Source organism: Bos javanicus, chromosome 15, assembly GCF_032452875.1.
Source record: "Bos javanicus breed banteng chromosome 15, ARS-OSU_banteng_1.0, whole genome shotgun sequence".
In the NCBI taxonomy this organism is placed as follows: domain Eukaryota; kingdom Metazoa; phylum Chordata; class Mammalia; order Artiodactyla; family Bovidae; genus Bos; species Bos javanicus.
Window position 1 is genome coordinate 29576913 of NC_083882.1, and position 22367 is coordinate 29599279.

Sequence of the window (22367 nt, forward strand, 5' to 3'; positions counted from 1 at the left end):
AGAAGCCAAGAGACCCAAGCTCTGGCCCTGTTACCCAGGGACACATCAGTAGATGCTGGAAAGACCACTCCAGTGAGCTGGGCTTGGTTTCATTGAATGACCAGTGGGAACTGTGTCCCAGGACATCACAACCCCCAACGCCCAGGGCCCCTTGGAAGCACAAAAAAAGCCAGCGTGACTGCAGGAGCTCTCGCTGGCCACAGCCACTCTTCACCCTCCCAGAGCCCGTGTGGGCCCTTCTCCCGGGGACCCCCTCCCTGTCCTTGCACCTGGCCCAGAGCCCTGCGGCGGTGCCGGCGGGGGCAGCAGGGGCCGGTCTGGCAGCAGCTCGTCGTCTGAGGTGGCGATGGTCTTGATGGCATTGTGGTAGAGCGGGGTGGAGCTGGGCATGGCGTACTTGGACATCTGGGACATCATCAGAGACAGGGGGTTCTGGGAGGGCGTGGGGTCTGGGGAGGACGTAAACGGCAGGCTGGGGTTCCCGAGGCCGCTGGGGGGGTTAGCGGGGGGCGCTGAGGAGCTGCTCCGGGGGCCGCTGGGCGGGAGGGCACCTGCAGAAGTGGGGAGACAGAGAGAGCGGCGGGGGTGACGGGAGGCCGGGGTGAGTTTGGCCGCTCGCACTGGGGCTTTGGGAAGAGGTCAGCTCCCAGACCTCCACCTGACTCTCAGGCACAGATGGCCCGTCAATTCAGGTTCCCCCATGATCCCTACAGCCCACCCATCTCCAGGCAGTTCCTGTAGCCTCAGGGCTCTGAACAGAAAGATCCTAAATATGACAAACTCCCCTCGAAATCCCTGCTCAATGAACACGGTGCTCCCCATGGAAGCTCACACATGGGGGCCAGTGGCTGCTCCTCCAGCAGAGCCGTCCCACCTCCGGGCCCCGGCACAGACCCCTTAACTCATACACACACACCCCAGCCAGGCAAGAACACACCCACCTGGGAGGCAAGTCCAGGGCCCACCTGCCCAGCCCCATTGACTCACCCTGTTCCATGTTGCCCAGGGTGGTGGAAGAGCTCATGTTCAGAGGCGGCTGCTTGTTCTGGGGGACTCCAGGGCTGGGCATGGCTGTCTTGGGTGAGGCGACCCAGCCTGGAGAAGGCACCGCCATGGAGGGAGACTTGAGCCTGCTGGGCGAGCCAGTGGGCGAACGGACACTGAGGGAGGAGCTGAGGACCTGGGGCGACTTGAGAGGTCCTGGCGGGTTGGCCGAAGGCAAGGGCACCATCTGTGAGGGAGTCTGGGGGGACTTGAGGTTGGCAGAGGGCGAGGTGACCATGGGTGAGTGTACCTGGCTGAGGGTGGGCGACTTCAGGTGCCCCATGCCCGGCGAGCCCATCTGATTAATACTGATGGTGAGGTCTGAAGGCCGTCTGCCCAGCCCCCGGTTTGGGGCTGAATGCACAGAGCCCGGAGGATTGGACGCAGGAGGCAGGGGCATGTGACTAAGCCGGGTGGTACCCACGTTTCCCATGGGCATTGAGCTCTGGTCAGGGCTGAACATGTCTTGAGTGTTGCCCATGTCCTGGGGCATGGCTTGGTAGGGTCCCTGGCCCCCAGAGAATCCCTGCTGGCCTTGGCTAGGAAACTGCGAGGGCATAAGCATCTTCTGCGGGCCTCCCATCATTCCACCACTGTTCTGGGCCCGCACCCGGGCCATCTCCTCGGGACTGAGGCCCTGCGGCCCCATCATGTCCCCAGGGCCCCGCATCTTCTGCGACATCAGCATCTGCTGCTGCGGGGTCATCTGCACGTTCAGGTTCATGTTCATGTTCATGTTCACGTTCATGTTCATGTTGAGGTTGCCGGGCCCCATGGGCGGGTCCACCTCCCTCAGCCCAGCCTGCCCCATGGGGGGGCTCAGGAGGCCCCGACCTCCGGCAAACTCCATGCCCATGGGAGTGCCCGCCAGGCCCTCGCCGCCAGCCATTTGCCCAGGGAACATGGCTGAATCCATCTGCCGGTGCGCCTGCATCATCCGCTCCACCTCCATGCCCTGCCCCATGCCACTGCCGGCCATGCCCAGGGGCCGCTGCATCCCCATCGACCGCTTCTCCAGCAGCTGGTGCCGCAGCAGCTCCTCACGAACCCGAGGGGTCATAAATCGCTCCGCTTCACCCTGCCCACCTGGGTAGGGCACAGCGTTCTGGGCAAAATTGCCGGGTCCCCCCATAGGGGGCAAGTCTTCGGTCCAGCCCATGCCTGGCCTCACAGGCCTCTGCATGGCATTCATGGGTACCTCCATGGGCATACCCTGCATGCCCCCAAACCCTGGCATCCGCTGCATCTGGTTGCCTGGGAAACGGGGGCCAGGGAAGGGGGGTCCGGCCCGGACCTGCATGGGATCTTGGACGTCCATGGGCCCCCGCAGCTGGGCGCCCATCCCAGGGGGCCACTGATCCCCTGGCTTGCTGTGGTAGGGGGGTGGCGGCCCCCTCACCATCATGCCCCCCATGCCCATCATGTCCTGCAGCGAGCGGCCCCCGTGCAGCCCGATCTGCTCCTCCTTCCTCCGTTTTTCCTCATAGTACTCTTCCTGAAGCTTGCGCCAGGCCACCTGCTCGGGGGTCAGGCTGTCCTGGCCCAGCCTCTGCATCATCACGTTCATCTGCCCTACGTCCCCACCCGGGGGGTGCCCCGGCACTTCATGCTCCAGCGGGGGGCCCCCGAGGCTCTGAGTCTGTGAAATCATGGACTGCAAGGGCTCCTCATATTTCTTCAGCCCACTAGGCGGGGCCGTGGGTGGCTGCTGGGGCGCGGGAGGGGCTGGTGCTGGTGGTCCCCCCTCACCCGCTCCTCCGGGGGGCCCCTTGAGGAAGGGCTCAGTCTCCCCGCTGCGGAGCAGTAACCGCTCAATGTCTCGAAGCGTCTGGAGGGAGCGCTCCCGGTGCTCCAGCTGCTCCTTGGATAGGCCCTCTGAGCCCACCAGGCTCCGCTGCCCATTTCCGGTGGGGGCCTCCCCAAGCAGGGCGGGGCCGGGGGCGCTGCTGGGGTCTCCTCCAGGAGGCAGTGGGTTGTTGGTGGTGGAAGCTGTAGGGGTGTTGGGGTGGGTCCCCCCAGTTCCGCCACCCGTGCTGGCAGCTCCCACCGAGTTGGGCGTCAGGTCCTGACTGGCGTCCTCAGGAGGCCCCTCAGAAGGCAGAGCAGGGGGGGCACTGCCCGGAGCTGGGGGTGGCGGTGGCGGCAGAGGAGGAGGCTGGGTCTGAGGGGTGCCTGCTGATGGCGTGTTCAGGGGTAGCGGTTCCGGGGTGGGTGGCACTTTGGGGGCCTGCAAGAGGACAAAGACAGACCCATGAGATGGGTCAGCAGATGCAGTGGCCGGTCCACTGCTCATGGAGCCCCGTGCCCGGACCAGGCAACACACTCACCTGGTCCAGCTTGGCCCGCGGCACGTTCTGCTGGTGGTAGGCGAGGATGGAGTCGGCTCGGCCCTGTAGCACAGCCTCCGCAGCCCTGCACAGGAGGGTCGGGCACAACCAGCTCAGAGTGACGAGCAGGAGGGAGCCCTCCACCTCACCCATCCCAGCCCTAGCCAGCCCTGGCCCCCTGCAGGCAGTCAGGACCCCAGGCTGAGGGGTGCTGGGCAAACGATGGCTGGGGGCACTTACGTGTTGGCCAGGTGGGTGGTGAAGACATACACAAACTGGGAGGGGGGCTTTCCGGGGACACCCCCGCCTCCGCCCCCGGGGGCGTCAGGCCGGAGGCCGGGCGGGGCCCCATGCGGAGGGCCTGGCGCGCTGCTCTCACTGAGGGGCAGTTGCGGGGCTTGGCCGGGACCCAGCTGTGGGGCCGCCATGGCTGGGTCTGCTACATTACAATCTGCACAAGAGAGGAAAGGGAAAAGGCCCAGGTTTAGAGAGGAGAGCCAGAAGGGAGTCCACGCCCTACTGTCCCATCCCAGAGATGCCCAGGGATAGACAGGCTCGTGCCCACAGGGTCATCTGGTGCCACAATCTGGCATTTTCTCCAGTCTAGCTTTCAGAAACTTGCCCAAGCCCAGTCTTTGACAAGGACGGCAACTGTGTGGACCACACAGAGAGGAGACGGAAACCCACAGGCCCGCATGTGCCTGGAGCCCTGACTACGCCTCTGGAAGTGACTCTACCTTACCATCGTCACACCCTGGGAGGAAGGAGTCGGTGCAGTCCACTCGAGAGAGGAGGAAACAGCCTCAGAAGGGTGACACTACTCCCCAAAGGTGACAGAAAGGCAGTGCAGAGCCCTGCGCTTGGCTCGGCTCCGGCTGCTCACCGTGGTCTGTGCAGCGGGTGTGGGTATGTGTGCACGCACGCTGGCCAGATAAGGGAAGCAGGCAAGGGAGCTTGTACAACTGATGGTCCAAAAGCTGAATGGTGTTCATCCTAGCCTTACCACTAACTGACCGGCAACCATATCAACAAGATACTTCCTCAAGGCGTCATTCCTTCATCTGTAAAATGGAAACACTAAACTCTAGTCCGGCAGGAGTGGTGAGGGGCTGGTCAAAGAAATCTATTTTTACAGCAAATTCACAACTGTGTCACAAACTAAAAAAACTGGAGAAGAGAGAGTTACAAATGCCTGACACACTGGGTTCATTCCCTGCAGTGGACTGGCCACCCACAGCACTAACGGAGGTTTTCATCCACGGTCACCAGCTTGACAGGAAGTCCTAGCCTAGAAAAGATATCTACACTTGGTCATTACTGCTTCCCTTGTGGCTTAGCCGGTAAAGAATCCACCTGCAATGTGGGAGACCTGGGTTCAATCCCTGGGTTGGGAAGACCCCCTGGAGAAGGGAAAGGCTACCCACTCCAGTATTCTGGCCTGGAGAATTCCATGGACCAGTCCATGGGGTCACAAAGAGTCAGGCACGACTGAGAGACTTTCACTTCAATTGGTCATTACTGGGTCTAGTGAGTGGGTGGGCCCTTTGCCACCAGTCAACATGTAGCCCTCAGACAGCACCAGGACTTACTATTCCAAGTGGACTCCCTTGAACCAGGGAAGTAGCCACTTTCCCACGGCTTAGAGGCAGGCTCCTCTCCTTGCAGAAATCTGCTCTGACTCTCCTAACTCATAACGGCCCTGAACTGGACCCTGTCCCTCCAATTTTACATAGAGCCAAAAGTTTGGGGTGTTAGGGGGCTTGAGAGCCAACCTCAATGTGTGAGGACTGCCCTGGAGAAGAAGGTGCATATTCAACACACAGAATTGGGACTCCTGGGGAAAAGCTATAGGGAGAGAGGCAGGCTTTGTTTTATTCTTTCTTTCTTTGTTTTTTCGGCTGTGCCACGTAGCATGTGGGATCTTAGTTTCCCGACCAGGGATCAAACCTGTGCCTCCTGCGTTGGAAGTGCAGAGTCCTAACCACTGGGACGTCCCCGGGCTTTATTTCAATATGAAAACTTCTAATACAATGATAACAACAAAAAAGCTAACACTGTTTTAAGTGTGTTGCATGTATCAACTCATTGACTCCTCATAACAACCCTAAGAGAGAAATATAATTTTTACAGATGAGGAAACTGAGGCCCTTTCCCAAACTTATACAAATGATAAGTAGAAGATCCAGGATATAAACCAAGGGGCGTCTGATTGCAGAGTCTGTGCTCTTAACTTGTACATTATACTGCGCTGCCATTAAGAACTCTTCAAGAATCTAATGTCGGTGTAACTAAAACATTGCCTTGGTACTCAGTATGGGATATTAGCCACTTCTTTGATTTCCCTGTGTCTTCATGCTTCTACGATGGTACAGTCTAGTTGTAAAAATGAACCGAGGAGGGTCTGTCCTGGGAAGCAGTGTCTACCCCCATCTACCACTTAAGGCTTTGGCCAGGGTTTGTGAACCACCAGTCAGTCCCCTGAGGGGTCGGGGATGCTGGGACCAGGTGATGTTTAAAGTGCCGGCCAGCTGCACAGGCTGTGTCTGATTCCAAACACCATCTCCACAGACATGATCTGCTCCTTCTAAAAACATCTGCTGAGTCTGTCTCCTCTTTTGCTTCCTAATAACACCTACCTCACAGTACTGTTATCAGAATTAAATAAAACAAAGTAGCAAAGTGTCCGGCATAATTTCTCTTCTTCCTTTCTACAGTCGCAGCCTTGGAAAAGTTCAGTGTAATATTCTCTGACTAGTTTCTTAGGCACTGAGTTGTTTCTCCCCACACACAGATGCAAGCTTGGAGGAAAAGCATCAGATCAATATGTACAGGCTTCCCAAGGGCAGGAGTATGTCTGGTTCTCCCCCATCACTTGTGCAAGGCCCAAATATATGCTGATCTGTGCAAGAATGAGAGAGGTGGGCGCCCACCCACACTCACTCTTCGTCTTGGTGATGCACTCCAGAAATCAATTAGAGGTTAGGGAAGGGCACCAGAGACACAGTCAATGTCAGCTCACACCCAGGCTTCTTCCGCACAGTTTTGCAGGGTCCAGCCAGCTGTCCAGCTCCCAGGGATGCTGAACCCTCACTGCCCTTCCTCTACTGACCAGTAGGTGGCAGCAGAGGCCAGGAATTCACGGGAGGAGGCCTCCCAGTGTGGCTTGAGAGGCCATCTAAGGTTCCACCTACCCCACCCAGGTCCCTAAGGACAGGGGGCTACTGAGCACCTGGAAGGCAGGGATTGAACTGTCAGTGCCGGGAGGGACTGAGTCAGAAATGGGAGATGGGAGAGGAGGAGCCCAGGCTCCTGATCCCTTGCTCCTTTTGGCCCAGCCTGGGTCCTCGAAAGCCCTAGGTGAAGAGAGGAGGCTCCCTCAGGGCAACTGTTCCCCAGGGACACCATGAGACACAGCATCCTGGCAGCATGGGCACTCACTGTGGGCGGCCCCAAGGGGCTTGTCGTCCTCCTCGCTGTCTGGGCCTGAGCACCATTCGTCCCCGCTGTACGGCTGCTTCCGCTCCAGCACACAGCGCCGCTTACTCCTGGGTGCCACCTCTGCCCAGGCAGGCAGGCAGGGGTCAGAGTGAGTGAGCGAGTCCCCAGGAGGGCCCGTCCTCCCACACCTGGGGCCTCCCCAAGCCCATTCCCCCAGATGCCCCAGTGCCCAGTGCCCAGCGGGCACTGCCCAGGCCACAGTGGGCACTTTGCCAGCCCTTGACCCCCACCACAACACCATTTGTTTCTGATTTCTCTCTACAGCCCTGCTGCCTGTCTCCCCTCCCCCACCCAGCACCAAGCCCAACGTAATCCCCAACCACAACTGGTTCTAATTAGGGCTGGGGGGGGGGGGGAGGGGGAAGCTGCTGCTACTCTTCCAGGCCCCAGTGCCTGCTCCCACCAGCTGGAACACCAGGAGGTTCCTGGGAGGTGTGTGGGTCTGCGCCTCACCCCAGAGCACCTCCTGTTCCCCCTCTGGGGGCTACGGTGAGAAAGCAAGAGAGGCCTGAGGAGAGGCCCCATCACCCTGTGTGGCCCTAAGGATGAGACATCTCCACCCAGTCCTGAGAATGAGCAGATGGGTGAGAATGGGCATAATGGGGGTGGGGAGGATAGAGAAAGAGGCTGCCCCTGCATAAGTGCTGGAGAGGAATGGCAAGTGAGGATTAGGCCAGGGGTGCAGAAAGATGCTCTCCCAGCTTCTGTGTGTCTAGGACGATGGACGATGCTGGGGTCTTAGGGATCAGGAGATGTGGTACCTTTGGCCTCTGAATCCAGGGATGGGGTCCCAGCCTCTCGCTGCTCTCCGGAGTCCACAGACACGCTCCGCTCCCTCTTCACCTTGCCCTTGAGCGAGCTGAAAGGGGGTACCCCTGCCTGGGGGTTCTTCAGACTTGAGTTGCTAGGTGAGATCTGGTTGGCCTTGGCCCCATGGTTCCCCGCCCCCACGCCCTTCGAGCCCAGGTTGCAGGTGGGTCCTTGGTTCACATTCTGGTGCTGAGATTGGGCCCCGCCATTCCCTGTCTTGCCATGATTGGTCAACTTATTTTCTGGGTGCATTGGCTTGGCTGGGGCAGGGGGGCAGTGGCCGCGGGGGGACAGCGGCGGGCTCCCTGGAGCTTCTCTCCTCCTGGGGTGGGGTAACCTGGGAGGTGGAAGAGACATGAAAAGTTAATTGCAGTGCCAGGGGTGTAGCAGGCCTGGATTTTAATAACCCCATTCTGGCTCACCTAACAGTTGGGGAGGTGGGAGCTGAGTGGCATCTTAGGACCACCAGCTATCCCCTATCTCCCTCCATGGCTCCTCAGACAAGGGCTCATGCCCTTCTCCACTTGGGGAATGAAGAAGGGCCAATCCCCTTCACCCTCCAGTCCCCAAATGAAAACCCGGGCCTTATGTTGGCTGAATCCAACCCGGCCCCTAAGCCCCAGCATCCATCAGACTGCAAGCCTCCATGGCAACCCCCTCCACTAGCACCTGGCCAACTCTTAAGCATTCTCTCTTCAAGGGTTTGCTGTCTTCACACTCCTTCCTAGGCCCCCCAACCTCAACTTCCATGTGTCCCAACACCAGCAGGGAAGGAACCCAGGACCTGGGAATCACTGCTTCTGGCCCAGCCCCATTTCCCCTTGGGGAAGTGGGAGAAAGCACACCAGATTGCGGTGCCCACTGGTCCAGACAGCTCCCCAGGGCAGGAGGGGAATGCCTTTAGAGGGTGCACCAGCAGGTCTGGCCGGCAGGCAGGAGCAAGAGGAAAGGGGGAGGGGACTGGTGTGTGGAGCAGACTGAAGCCAAGGATTCCTGCAGCCTAGGCTGCGGGCCCTTTAAGCTCCAGCCCGCTCCCCCCACCGCCTCCCCCTCCCCGGAGACCTATTAATAGCCGCTGGAAAGATCACATCACGGGAGAGGATATTTATCCCCCCTCATTCCACACCAGCTCAGATTTATTTCAGCTCTGCTGTCCTGCTGCTGCCGCCTGGCCCTGTCTGCCGGCTTCTCCCGGGGAAGGGGAGGGAGGCAGGCACCGCCCCTCCAGTTCCCACCCCCAGCTAGACCGAGGCCAGAGGGCGCCAGCGGACCCGACAGCGGGGCCGGCGGGGGTCTGCTCAAACCGTTTTTAAGAGGAAAGGACTGGAAGGGACTAGAACAGCAGGCTTAGCCGCTTGCCATTCCCTTCTGTCCCCTGGGCTCAGGCGCTAAAGCTGTGGGCTCCTGCCTTCCGATTCTGACCCCCATTAGCCCACCGGTGGCCGGGAAGCCAGGTACCCGGGGGCGGAGGTGGGGGCTTGCTCTCCAAGCCTGCACGGTTCAGCCCCATCAACACTGAGCCCACCCTTTCCCCTCACTCCACACACACATCCCGCCCTCCACGACACCCACACACCTTGTCTTGTTAGCCAGGATCCTCATGGCTCCCACACACAGTGGGGCTACGGCCCCTGTGCGTGCCCAGGGCCCAGCCAGGTACTCGGTGCTGGAGCAGGGACTGCAGCAACAAGCCCCAAAGAGAAAACTTGTGACTTGGGGAGGGGGTGCAAGGAGGGGAGGGGAAACGGGAGGACCCAGCAGCCCTGGGACTAGGGTACTGGACAGGGTAGGGTGGGAACGGCCGGGAAGGATTCCAGGTCGGGGTCTGAATCCATCCCTCCCGCACCTTACCCTCAGGGAGCTTGCAGTCTCTAGCAAGGCCCCCCGGGGCCGCAGGGGCAGAATTCACTAAAAAGATAGGTTGCCAAGGTGCCCGCGTGGGGCGGCTGAGAGGTCTGTCAGGCCCCGGAGGCCGGGGGTGGGGGGGGCTCCCGCCCCCCCAGGCACGCCCCTCACCCGGGGGAGGGGGGCGGGGGAACCCCTGGCGACCCGCCCCAGTGCTGCGCCCTGCCCCCGGGCGCCAGGGCGGGAAGGGGGCCGGGGGTGGGGGCGATGCCCCGCCTCCAGCTCGAGGCCTAGCCTGTGCCCATCCCAGCAGGCCCGGGCGGGCAGCGAGAGGCCTGGCGGGGCCTCGGGGCTGCAGCTGGGCTCTTCTGGAGACCAGTAACGCTGGCTCAGATTCCTCCCCGACCGCAAGAATGCAGGAGCCTCCCCTCCCCCCGCCCCGGCACCCCACCCCGCCCCCTCCGGCAGAGCCCGAGTGCAGAGGCAGAGCGAGCGAGCGACAGAGCCAGCGAGCCGGGGAGCGGGCCACGGGCAGGGCTGCAGCGTGCCTCTCCCGGCCCAGCACGCGCCTCCCCGACAGACCCACGGCCAAGTGCGGCGAGGGGCCGGGCGCGCGCCACGGCGGAGCCCAGGTTCAGCTCTGCGCCGGACGCCGCCAGGCAGGAGCCCCGGGGACCCACCAGCACCCGAACTCTGGATTCACACACACACACACACACTCGCAGCGCACACGTGGACGGGGAGACAAAGACACGCACGGAGCCCAGGAAACTAGAGGCGCGCTCAAACGCTGGCCCGCGGAGGTGTGCGGGACCGCTAGGGAGGCGCTGGCCGAAGCAGGAGCGCAGAAATAGCCGGGGGCGCACGTTTCCAGAGGCGGCCAGAGGCAGAGAAGGGGCGCGTCGACTCATTGAACAGATGAAAAGACTGAGGCTCGACAACAAGGGAGCCATTGAGAGCTGAGCCCGGTAGTGACAAAGAAACACACACGGGGCCAGAGATACACCAACCAACAGACTTATACAAACACGGAAGCCTCACCCGACTGCCCCCGGTCCTGTCCCCTCGCCCCTCCCGCAGATCCCAGGAAGGAGTGGGGGAGGGGAGGAGCCTTGGGCCGGGAGCTCCGTCCTGGTGACAGGCCCAGCCAGACACCGGGGCACATTCCCTGGCGGGCTGCTGCAGGCCGGCCTGGGGCCTGGGGGGCGGGGAGGGGGCCACACCAGGGACCCTGTGGGAGTCTTACCCTAACTTAACCCCAGGCACATTGGCCTTCTCAGCAGAAGATTCCTCAGCCAGCGGCCAGTCCCCAGGCTTGCATCACGCCGGGGAAGAGGTGAGGTGGGAAGAGCCGGAGGGCACCTGGGCTTAGGGGCAGGCCCATGACTGACAAGTGTCCCAGGCTTCCCCTTTCCCCACCTCGCTGATCCTCAAAACTACCAACCACCTGCGACGGCAGTATTTCTATCACCATTTCACAATGAGGAAACTGAGATCTGGGAGAAGGAAGTCAGAGGCCCATGGGTCGCATGACCATTACAGGGGCCTACCAAGACCCTATTCCCCGGTGTTTCCCCTACACCGCAGTGTCCTCCCCTCCAGTCATGACACTTTGTGCCTGCATCAGACAGATGGGCTTCCAGCAGGGCAAAGGCTACCCACTTTCCTCTGTTTACAGCTTCAAATATTGGGGCATTTAGTAACTTGGGAAGGGGCTGTTAGAAAATTCATCGTGTCCAGGGTACCTAGTGGGGCCAATGCTCCTCTCCAGAAGAATCTTCCAGTCGCCCTCCCCTCTAGAACTCCACCCCCTCGCTCCCACCCAGCAGGACGAGCTGAGTCAAGTACAGATGAGTCAGGACTTTCCCATCTCACACCTCCCCCTTTTGCCCCTCAGCAACCCTCGCCAGATCACAGAGACCCTCCTTCTCTATATATTTAGAGTCCCCGGAAGAGACCTGGAAAGCCCTGGGGATGGAGGCAGGAACGAACAAACAAAGTGAGGGGGGCTTTTTGGCACCAGGCCAGGAGCCCCCTGAGACGGGTGAAAGGGATGCAGCTCTGCAAACACAGACCTGGACTCCTCTTAGGGGATGGGGTGGGGTGGGGAGCAGTGACATGCTCACAAACAGGGAGCAGGTACCAGTCACCTGAGTGAAGGGCCCGGAGCAGACCCATGAGAATGGAGCCCAGGAGGCTGCTGAAACAAAGCCTGCCTGAGATCTTGCCCTCCTGGTGCAAGGTTGGGGGGCAGGTGGGGGCGGGGGGGGTGGGGGGGTGGGGAGGGTAAGAAGCAGTGACCTAAGGGTCAAAGTGGACCTGACCTCAGCTGGGGGAGGGAGATCAGGAAGGCTTTGATGGATGCCCAGGGCCTCCAGGTGGGACAGGCCAGCTCCCTGCTCAGCACAGAACTGCCACATATAGCACACTTGCCTCTGTTCAGTGGCTCCCAACTTGGGAGCCTCAGCTTGATTTGCCTACCAGCACACCGGTCTGAAAGCCCAGCTCAAAACCACCACAAAGAGGCACTGAAAACACTGCTTGGAGGGTCCATGCTTCCATAGACAGTGGACAGACACCCCTAGAGAGGAAATGGGCAGCTAGGAACCCTGTGTGGCTGGAAAGAATAGAGACCTGCCGGGAGTATTAGGCGTGGGATCCTCCGCCACTGACCTAGGGAGAGGCAGCCCCCAAGACAACGAGGTCCTGAGTCCCCTTTCTCCAGGGTCCCTAGAAGCTCTCCTGTATCACTCAGGTCACTTCCTCTTCCTGAGGTGGTGACTCAGCGGGGTGGGGAGGTCAAGGATTCCTCACCCAGCAGGAAATATGCTCAAGAACCAAGGTGTTGCTGGGGACCCTCTGTGTGGGGACTTCCAGGGTTGGGGGGCCTTCCCCTCACCCTGGTTCCTAGCAGCTCTCCCCACTTCCCCCCACCTCCTGCCAAAGGAGACCATGCAAATCAACCATTTTTGTCTGGGAGTTTCCAGCCCCACCCCACCTGCAGCCCCAGGGTGATGTCTGGCAACCCCAGCCCTTCTGGGACATGGAAATTCCTGGCCCCAGACCCTCCAGTCTGGGGTCTTTGAAGGGTGCTTCAGGGGTGAGGGGTGGATTCTGCCCTTGTGGGGACCATCAGGCTAAGTAGCATTGCCTAGACAAGCTGGAGGTCGCCTCACTTGGTTCTGGTAGCCAGGGCCCCTGTGGCCAGGCCTCAAGAAGCAGTCATAGCCTGGCATGGGGTGCCCCCAAAGGCTACTGCCCAATCCCTGGCTGCTCCCTCCCCCAGGGGGGAGGCGGGGGAGGAGGTGGGGGGCACAAGGAAACAAGACAGGGCAGGAAGCCCAGGCAGGCGGCGGGCACTCTGGGCCAGGCACAAACAGCCAACACAGGAAACCACAGCCCACCCCCGCCCACCCCACCCGCTCAAAGCTCTGGGAGAAAGGAGTGCCAAAAGCCTGGTACCCCAGCGGGGGCAAGGGCCAGGGGTTAGCCCGGGGCAAGGGAGGGGCAGAGGCTCTCCAGCCTTCTCTCGGCCCCAGACCCCACCTGGGGAGGGGGAGAGGAAGCCGGGCTGCCAGGGAGGGTGCTGCCTCTTTAAATCCACCGAAATCCTGAGCTAGGCCCAACCCAGCTCTGGTTTCACAGGAAGGAAAGGCGCTCAGGAGCCAGTAGGGCAGGAGGTGGTGGCTGGAATTAGCCCCACCAGCCCAAATATATCTGGTCTCCGCCTGCCACCCCTCTGGCACTTCCTGCCCCCTGGCACCTGCACCACCATGGGGGTGGGAGAGGGTCTAGGGGCTACTCCCTCCCCTGTGGGGGACCCCGGGCTCTCCAGGTGCCCTGTTGCTGCGGACACGTGGTAGGAGGTGGCATCCCCAGCCCGGATCCCCAGAAGAGAGGAATGGACAGGGTAGCTCCTTGGGGACCCTCACCTGGCCTCTATCCTCCAAGGGGTTAATCGGACCCTTTTTTGGGGGGGTGGTTAGGGGTGGCCCAGGAACCTCCTCCAAACTGCCTGGCGGCTGGGAACAATGGGGCCATTGTGGGAGTTGCGGAGTGCGGGCAGGCTGCTGGCACAGGCAGCGCACCAGGGGCGGGACCTCACCCAGAGCCCGCCTGCCCGCCGGCTCTCTCCCCAGGTGCTGCCAGCGACAGACATCCTCCCAGCCCTCACCTCGCCGGCCGGGCCCAGACTCCTGGCACCGGCAGCACCTGGAGAGCCCTCCAGCTCTGCCCACGTTGCCATCCAGACTGCCATGACCCTACAGGAAGCAGGGGCATGTGGACCAGGACGGGGTGGGGGTGGGGGCTGACGAGACAGGATGTATGCCTGTGATCCTCCTGCAGGGAAGACAGGAAGGCCAAATGGGGTTTCTGGTGTCAGTCCTGGCACCCTCAGGCCAGAAGGGCTTAGGGGATTGTGAGAGTGGTGACAGGCAGGGTCCCCTGCCCCCAGGCCTCAGTTCCTATGCTCAGCTCCCGGAGGAGGCCCAGCCCTGGCAGCCTAGCTGCCCTCTGGGGCCAGGACACAGCAGGCAGTATGAGTGATGCAGTGGAATGAGCAGTGGGCTTGTAGTCAGGCTGACAAGGTTGCCAATCACATCCCACCCCCTCTGAATGAGAGGACTTTATCCGTCCCTTCAGCCCTTAGAGCCTCAGTTTCCTCATCTGCAAAATGAGGCTCAGTATATCAAGTGAGATGCTAATAGCGAAACTAGCCAACAGAATGCCTGTGACATAGCCCTCAACAAACCACCTTGGGCCATGATGCCCCCTTATTTATCTCCTACGTGGCACCCAAATCCATGGGCATTTGGTAAAGATGGGCACGGTCGAGAGATTTGCTCTTAATAGCTCATTCGATAAAGGATCTGGCTGCAGTGCAGGAGACCTGGGTTCGATCCTTGGGTTAGGATGATCCCCTGCAGAAGGGAATGATTACCCACTCCGGTATTCTTGCCTGGAGAACTCCGTGAACAGAGGAGCCTGGCAGGCTATAGTTGATAGGGTCACAAAAAGTCGGATATGACTGAGTGACTTTCAAGACATTGGGCCCACAGGCATCATCTCAGTGGTATCAAGTATAAAAACTTGGCTCCTCCTCTGTCCTCACAGAGGTCAGGTCCCCCGGCGAGGACTCCTCTGGGCCTCACTGGGTTTATCAACATTCAAACCCAGAGCATGAATCCAGAGAGCAGTTATCCACTCTCTTAGCCATAGGGCTGTCTCAGGAGACAGCAGGAGAAAAGCAAAGGGGAGTTTCCTTTCAACAGTGGCCACATCCCCTCCACCAGCCACCCCCACCCCTTGGCAGTCTCCCTGCAGGGTCTAGGCTGGGAGGAAGCAGGAGCCTACTTTCTTGCCATGGGCCTCTTTAAAGAGTGGAGGGTCTGAGAAGGTAAGAAGAGCAACTGGGACACACAGTTCTGAAAGTAGAGGTCCAGAGAGAAGACCTATCCTCTTCTCAGCTAGAGAGGGCTGTCCCTCTTGGGGTGGCTCCATAGCCCCCAAAGGGTTAACAAGGCCCTAAAAATAACCTGCTCCCAGCAGGACCCCCTGATTGGAACCCTCCAGCCATCTGTTCCCATTTTCTCCTGTTCACATTGGAACATCTGAAACCAGCCCCAGAGCCCCAGCCCGATCCCAAAAATAGCCCCAGCCTGCCCAAGGAACAGGCCCCAGGGGCTGGGCAAAGGCAGCATGGCCGGCCCAGCAGTCAGGCATGGCTCAGGCCAACACTGATGCCTCACTCCCAGGCCCATGGAAGGGAGGAGATCCCTCTGTTCCCAGAAAGAAGTGGTGAGTAGAGCCAGGGGCTCCAGCCCAACCCCCTTAGTACCAGGCCAGAGCAGGTCCCCAGGAGTCCTGGAATCCCAGGCACTCTGCCACATCTGATCACTTTTACTCTTGAGAAGACCAAACCAAGTGTCTGCAGAGTTTCCCTCCTGGCCGGCATGCCCGCTACCCTGTCCTGGGATCCTCACCCAGAAGTTCCCAAGCCTTAGCCCGTCAATGATCCTGCTGTCATCCCAGGGCCTTTGGGAGCATTGCTCACCCAGAGTCACTCAGCATTCTCCCCTGACCTGCCCCAGGGCACACAGGGTCGAAACAGAACGTTTCTCAGCCCTGCCCACATGTACCCATGCAGCAGAGGAAAGGGTTCCGGGGGTGTCCTCTGGATGCCGATATGACCCCAGCCCTCCTCTGGGCTTCAGGATGGACTTCCTGCCCATCTGTGTGCGGCAGGTGCTGGGCCTGCCTGTCTGGGCTTCTACACATATCACAGACCTTGGCATTGCCCTGCCACATTCAGGGAAAATGCCCAGGCAGGGTACAGGGAATCCAGTAGACCCTGGGCCCCAAGGCAGGCCTGACAGCTGCCATCCATGTCACAGCTCCTCCCTGCTACTCTTCTCCCTAAGGAAGATCCCAGACCCCTTAGGCCAGGAAAGAGAGGAGGCAGCCATTTAAGCCACTGAAGGACAGAGTGTCTTAATGGCTGTTCAGCCTGGTAAAGGAACAGAGCAGCAGGAGATGGGATGGTGGGAGGGGTGTTGAAGCTGATCTGAGCTAATAGCCTGCAGGAGGAGGGGTTCAGCCCTGAGAAGTGCTGGGCGATGGGGAGGCAGGCAGGCCCTAAGCCCTCAGACCCTTCTGTAGGCCCACAGCTATTTCCCAAGCTTGCAATCATGATGCCTGCCAGCACCAGCAGTGGGGAAACTGAGGCAGCAAGAAGGTGGGTCTGGAAGGGTATTATAATCTAGGAGTCTCAAGCACTGGAAAGGCTGTTTCTTCCCCACCCCCATCTCCCTTGCTAAAGCCTCTGGGAGGATCAGGAGTTCCTATGACTAATAATAATTAGGAAAATCTCTACTATTTATTGAGCATTTACCCTGTAACATCAAGCTGCTAATCACAGGCATTATCTAATTTAATTCTCTAATTTAGTACTCTACAAGAAAAGTCTCTTATCCCCACTTTACAGATAAGAAAACCGAGGCACAGGGACACTGAATAACTGCCTAAGGCAGATAGTCCAAACTTAGAAGAGTCAGGATTTGCACCCAGATACTCCAGCCATTTGCTCTTAACCATTTCACAATACAAGTTCGCCCTGGCAGCAGCCCTCTGTGCTCTGACGAAAGAATGGTGCCTCACTCCCTCATTCCAGACTCCCTCCAAACCTGATGCGCACCAGGTCCTAGCCAGAGGCCACAGTTCCTACCCAGGGACAAGATCAAAGAGAGGCCACAACTCCCCGCCCCCTCAACACAGGTGCCTGGCCCGCTGGGGCTCTGAGAGTAAAGTTCTTGGGCCACCCCAGCCCCGCCCACCCCCAACCCGTCACCCGTCACCCATCCTGGTCCCTAAGAGTCTGGGGAGGGAGCCCAGCAAGTTACCATGACAATAGCACAGGCCCCTGCTGAGAGGCTCAGAGGCAGGAGGAGTCTGTGGCCCCTCCCACTTTGCAGGTGGGGTCAAAGGTCAAGTGGGACTCCACTAGTGATGGGTGGAGTCTCAGCCCTGCCCCCCACCCTCTCGGCCACACCTGGCCGCTGCCCCCAAGTGTTTTCATTGCCTGATTGGAAGCAGGACCACTTTCCTCCCAGTCCCTGGCGGGTGGTTGCCTCCAACAGGGAGGGTGGGGGGATTCGAAGCCCTCCCCTCCTGAGGACAGTCTAGAAGTGCCTCCTCCCAGTCCTGTACTTTCTCCAGCTTTCCCCAGTCTGGGATTCTACAGGCGTGTTTGTTGTGAATTCAGGGAGTTGTTGCTAAGTAAGGAAGGAGGGGAGGGAGGGAAGGAGGGGAGGGAGGGAGGGAGGGAGGGGGCAAGGAGGGGGTGGGGTGGCAGTAGGGAGAAAGTGTGCGTGTGCCTGCGTGCGTGCATGCGTGCGCGTGCGCGCGTGTGTGTCTAGGGGTCAGGACAGAAACCACATTACCGTGGCTGGTGGCCACCCTGGCTTTGACTCAGCCAGCTGAGGCCAAAGCCAGCAGGCAGAGGGTAGCAGGCGCTTGGGATGACCAGGAAAGAAACCATACCTTGCCCTCCAGGGGTGACTGGGCTGGGGCTCCCCACCGCCCACCCCGGCTGGGACTTTCACTGGAGCTGCGGTCGGCGCTTTAACCCTTCCTGCCGGGGCCCCGCCCCCGTCCCCACTGGGTCCCAGGTTGTAAGCTGTCAGCACCCCCTCCTCTGGGGGAGGAGAATGAAAGGAGAAGTAGGGGCAGAGAGCCAGGAGGAGGGCGCCCAAGACAAAAAGCCAAGCAGGAGGCTCCGGCAGAGGCAGGCAGAGCTGAGCGCAGAGGGTGTGAGAACACACAAGCACACGGACCTCTCACCTCGGGATAACGCGTGTCGGGCTCGGGCTCAAGGGTGCGGTCGGGGCTGGGGCTCCCTGTGGAGAGAGGGTCACAGCTCGAAGCCCCGGGCCAGCAATCTCTACCCCTGCTCCTCCCAGAACCCCAGCCCCACCCCCAGCACGCACACCACTAAGCATGTACACAGACAGGCTTGTAGCTCCAGGAAGTCCCTGAGCTACTCGGACACCACCCCCCCTCCACGACTTCTGTGGATTGGCCGGGAGCCAGGCCTGACCCAGCCGCCCCACCGCACGGCTCCCCCTCCCTCCCCTGGAAGCAGGAAAGGAGAAGGCCCTGGAGATGCCTTAGGGCTCAGCCCCAGGGTCGGGGGTGGGGTGGGCAGGACTCCTACGTCCTGGCCTGAGGACTCGGGTAGAGGGATGGATGAGAGGCCTGAGGACCCCAGCTTCCAGCACCCACCACCCCGGGGTTATCCTGTGTCAGGGAAAAGAATGGTGTGGGTCCTCTGTCCCTGTGTGGTCTCCCTTGTCTCCGGAAGACTCAAGTCCTGGGGACTGGGCCTAGCTGGGAGGGCCTGGAGGGAGAGAATCGGGCATAGCAATTCAGTAGGAGGGGGCCGGGTGAAGCTCCCACAGGCAGGCAGGCGGGAGGGAGGCTGGTGGCTCGGCTCAGTTTGTACTGGGGGTCAAAGGGGAGTTCTTTTCCGAAGAATTCTGGGAAAGAAGCCAACTAGAGCAAGCTGCTAACTACCCCTCCCTCTCTCTCTCACTGCACTGGGGGGGGGGGGGGGGCACTGTCCCTGCCAACCAGACTTAACCCTCTCCAGCCTGTGGTGTGCCCAGGCCCAGGACAGGGGAACTGGGGAGGGAACCTCGTGCTGGGCCCAACTGCCCATTCTAGGGGGCAAGCATAACATGCCTGCCAGAACATGGTACCACCTGTCTCCATCTGGTACCACCCTGTCCTACCATCACCTGGGTGACTTTTCTGGGCTCATCTCCTGAAAGTGTCTGCAGTGACGTGCATGCGCAGGTCTCAGAGACAGAGATTGAGAAACAAACTGAAGATTCCTTGCCAAGGCCCTCCCCCTGCTGGGTCACTGAGCACTGTACCAACCTGTGCCTTTACCCCTCCCCTCCTCCCGCCAGGTCCTGGGACCAGAGGCCATGGGAAGGGGGGTTAGAAGGAGACAGCTTCTCTCTCTGCCCACCTCTGCTGCTGTCTCCTTAGGCCCTAGACTCCGACAACCAGCCCCTGCCCCAGCCCCCTTCTTCTTCACTGACTTGCTACAAGTGGTTCTAGAAGAAAGTCGTCAATTATAGCCTGAGGTCCCAGGATGGGAAACTGAGTCATAGCGAGGCATCAGGATTCCAAGTGCCTGTGTCCCATGCAGACATGACCATCACAATTTTAGCTTTGGCAAAAAAAAAAAAAAGAAGGAAGGAAAGAAAGCTCCCCCTAACAACCCCTCATCCTGTAGAACACGATAAAGGACTGTAGAACAAGGACTTCTCAGGGTCAAGGCTACAATGGCAGCTGGCCCCACAGCCAATGTTTCATATTTTTGGGGTGGTATAACCCCCCAAGAGACCAGGCCCCTCTGTCTTCTGCTCAGGCTGGAAACATGAGTGTCTTGTTTTGTCTGCCCCTAACTAGCTAAGTCAACTTTTCTGAAAGCTCCCAGGTCTGGTGAGGCTGGCTGTTTCTTGTCTCCAATGAAGCAAGCCACCCCAGGGGCGGGGGTTAAGTCCCTTCCCCCATGCCTTTCTGAAGAGCACTGGGCCTCCCTGTCACAGCCCCTACGACAGCACCAGGACAAGAAGAGGATGGACTGGGAGCATCAGACCCCTTGAGATGCCGGGTGTCTGGGGACGGCAGAGGAGGAGAGTCCAGCCCCGGGGACAGTTTATCCCAAAGTCTCCCCACTGCGCACTTTCTCTCCAAGGACCACAGAACTGCCAGAAGCCTTGGCCTTCCTCCAGGAAACCTCCCTTTCAAAGGACAGAGGACTTCATGTCCCAGGGAGCCATCGGGAGACCTGTGGCTACACCCCCAGACGTGTTCCAAGGGAGGAGGAAAGAGGCGGGAACAGAGCGCACAGAGTGTGCGCGTGTGCACACACACATGCATCAAAGACACAACCCCGGGCACACACACTTCTCAGATACTCTGACACGTGTACTTGAGAGAGAAACGGACACAACCCCCAAACACACACATCCAAGATACCTCTTTAAAATAACACAAACTCTCCAAAACTGACTCCCTCAGACCCACAGAAGTGCCCACACTCATAGAGAAAGCCCAAGGGGGCCCAGGAAACACAAATGACGTCGGCCGGTCACAGAACTGCTGACAGAAGGTAGACCCACATTGGAATATACTATGCACACACAGAGACACTGAGTAGTATGCACATGGCCATGTGCTAGCACAAACTCTCTTTCTCTCTCTCTCTCACACACACACCCAGGCAATGCACAGCATGAAGCCAGATTAGAGCACTAAATTCTGGGCTAGTGGGGAGGAGGGGAGTCAGAGGAGGGTGGAGAAGTGCTCAGGGATTTCAAAACAATCCTGGTTTCGAAATGCTGGAAATGCTGGATTCAGGGCCATTCTCAGTTGAGGCTGGGGGTGGGGGGAGGGGAAGACAGGCCAGCACAGGGCCACCAGCCTGTGGGAGGAGGGACTTGGACAGAGGGCATCCCGGCCCCTGGGGACACCAAGGTTAGGAGGGGCAGGTGGCCAGGGCCCAGCAGGGAGGGCCCGGGGCGGAAAGGAGGCGGAGGAGGGGAGGCCTCTGCTCCAGCCGCGGACTAGAGAAGTTGGAAGGCGGGCAGGGGAGACTGCCTGGCCCCTCCCCCTACCTGGGGGCGGTGGTGGCCACCTTCTCCCCCGCAGAGTGGCAGCTGGTTCCCCTTGGCTGCTGGCTAGCAGAGCCCCGAGGCAGGCCTCAAGCTACGGGGCAGAGAGTGTGGGAGGACAGCAAGGGCCTGCAGCGGGTCAGGGACCCTCCCTGGGACCCAGGCCCCCCCCCCACACACACACTCAGGTCAGGATGGGGGACATCTCCCAGGGAACCCGGAGCTTCCTCCTCTCCATGGGGAGGGCCAGCCCTTACTTAGGTGGCTGACACAGTACTACAGACCCCCACACCCAGGAAGTCACCCCTCTCCTCCCAGGGCACCAGAATGTCCTTACAGCCCCTCCCCCAACCCCCAGGGAAAGTCTCTCCCAAGGAGGGGAGGTCAGGCCAGGCTGGGGGTGGGACTCTGGAGGCCCAGCCCTGGCACCCAGCGGAGGAAATTCCAGGCGGTAACTCCAGGCTGCCTTCAGGGCGGCCTGAGTGACCAGCAGCGGATCCAGCACTGTGGCTTTCTTCACCTAGCCCCTTTGCTCCTAGCCTCTGGCTACCTGGCCCTCCAACTGGCTTCAGCCCCGGCTCTAAGAGTTAGAGAGTAGGACCTGGGGAAACTCGGCACACCCTGGAAGAGCCTCTGGAGGAGCCTTGACTGGCCCTTTGGCCTGTCAGAGCCTTCTGGCCCCAGATCCTCGGGGGCAGCCCCCACAGTGTGGCTGCAGGTGGGCAGGCAGGGACACAGATGCCAGGTTAGAGCAGCCAGGCGCTCAACAGGTTGAGCCAGTCCCTGGAACAACCAGCCCCACCCCGGGGACAGCAGGCCTGGCAGAGGCTCCCTGCCCGCGGCACCCAGCCTGTACCGGCTTGGCTCCCACGGCTGCCCACTTTCCCACGGTGTCATCCCCTCTGCCCCCTCCCCCACAAGTCGGCAACCTAGCAGAGCCCAGGGCTCCCGGCACTGGGAAAGGGTGCTGTTTTCCGGCACCCCTGGGTGCCCAGGCTCTTGGGGTGCCTCACTACCAGCAACCCAGGAGCCCCTAGAAGAGTCAACGTGGCATCAGGCCAAGGAGAACCCCAAAGCACACCCCACCTCCTTGGAAGCCTCTTCCAGTCCTGAGCAGACTGGACACCCAGACACCCTGGCTCCCCGCAGCTGCCCCCCCAGGGCGCTGGGACAGAGTGGCAGCCTGTGGCGCCAGAGGCCGTGTGGAGGGCCCCCAGTTCCCGCCTTGGACTCCCTGGAGGTGGGGCTGCTGTTCTGGGTGGCTCCCTCCACTCCTGCCAGAGCTGCCTGCAACCCTGGTCCTTTCCTTCCACCCAACTCCTGGGCTCCACAGAGCTCCATCCCAGCCCCTCCCCCTGCAGGCAGGCAGCCCCCTTTGCAGGCATCTCCTTTAATCTAAAGCAGGTGCCAGGCATTCCAGCCTTGCTGAGTCGACACTGCCACCCACTAGGCCTGTGCCCAGAAGGCTATTGCCCTGCCTGTTCATGGAAGTTGAGTCCCCAGCCCAGGGCTCCTGTTTAATTCACGTACCCAGAAACTGGGAGGCAGAAACTATCCAAAGAAAGCATGAGTGCCCAACACAGACTCAAAAAGCCAAGTTCACTAGGTCCCACATCATCACTGTTGTGATCACAAACACTAGTCCCTCTCCGGGACT

The 22367-nt window shown here is 60.1% G+C and overlaps 1 protein-coding gene across 6 annotated transcripts in view; it reads right to left on the bottom strand.

The window, feature by feature from the left end:
- BCL9L (BCL9 like) overlaps positions 1 to 22367 on the bottom strand; it is a 28177-nt gene that overhangs the window by 3540 nt on the left and 2270 nt on the right. For 2 of the 6 annotated variants that reach the window (XM_061440513.1, XM_061440516.1), the window contains exons 2-9: positions 17865 to 17920; positions 9256 to 9357; positions 7631 to 8016; positions 6810 to 6929; positions 3612 to 3822; positions 3372 to 3456; positions 988 to 3271; positions 270 to 551 (exon numbers count right to left, since the gene is read on the bottom strand). In XM_061440513.1, coding sequence (XP_061296497.1) covers positions 270 to 551; positions 988 to 3271; positions 3372 to 3456; positions 3612 to 3822; positions 6810 to 6929; positions 7631 to 8016; positions 9256 to 9281 — 3394 coding nt within the window. In that variant the 5' untranslated portion in view covers positions 9282 to 9357; positions 17865 to 17920. Of the gene's footprint in view, positions 1 to 269; positions 552 to 987; positions 3272 to 3371; positions 3457 to 3611; positions 3823 to 6809; positions 6930 to 7630; positions 8017 to 9255; positions 9358 to 17857; positions 17921 to 22367 lie in introns of all 6 variants that reach the window. The other 4 variants (XM_061440514.1, XM_061440517.1, XM_061440518.1 and 1 more) reach the window with 4 other exon arrangements.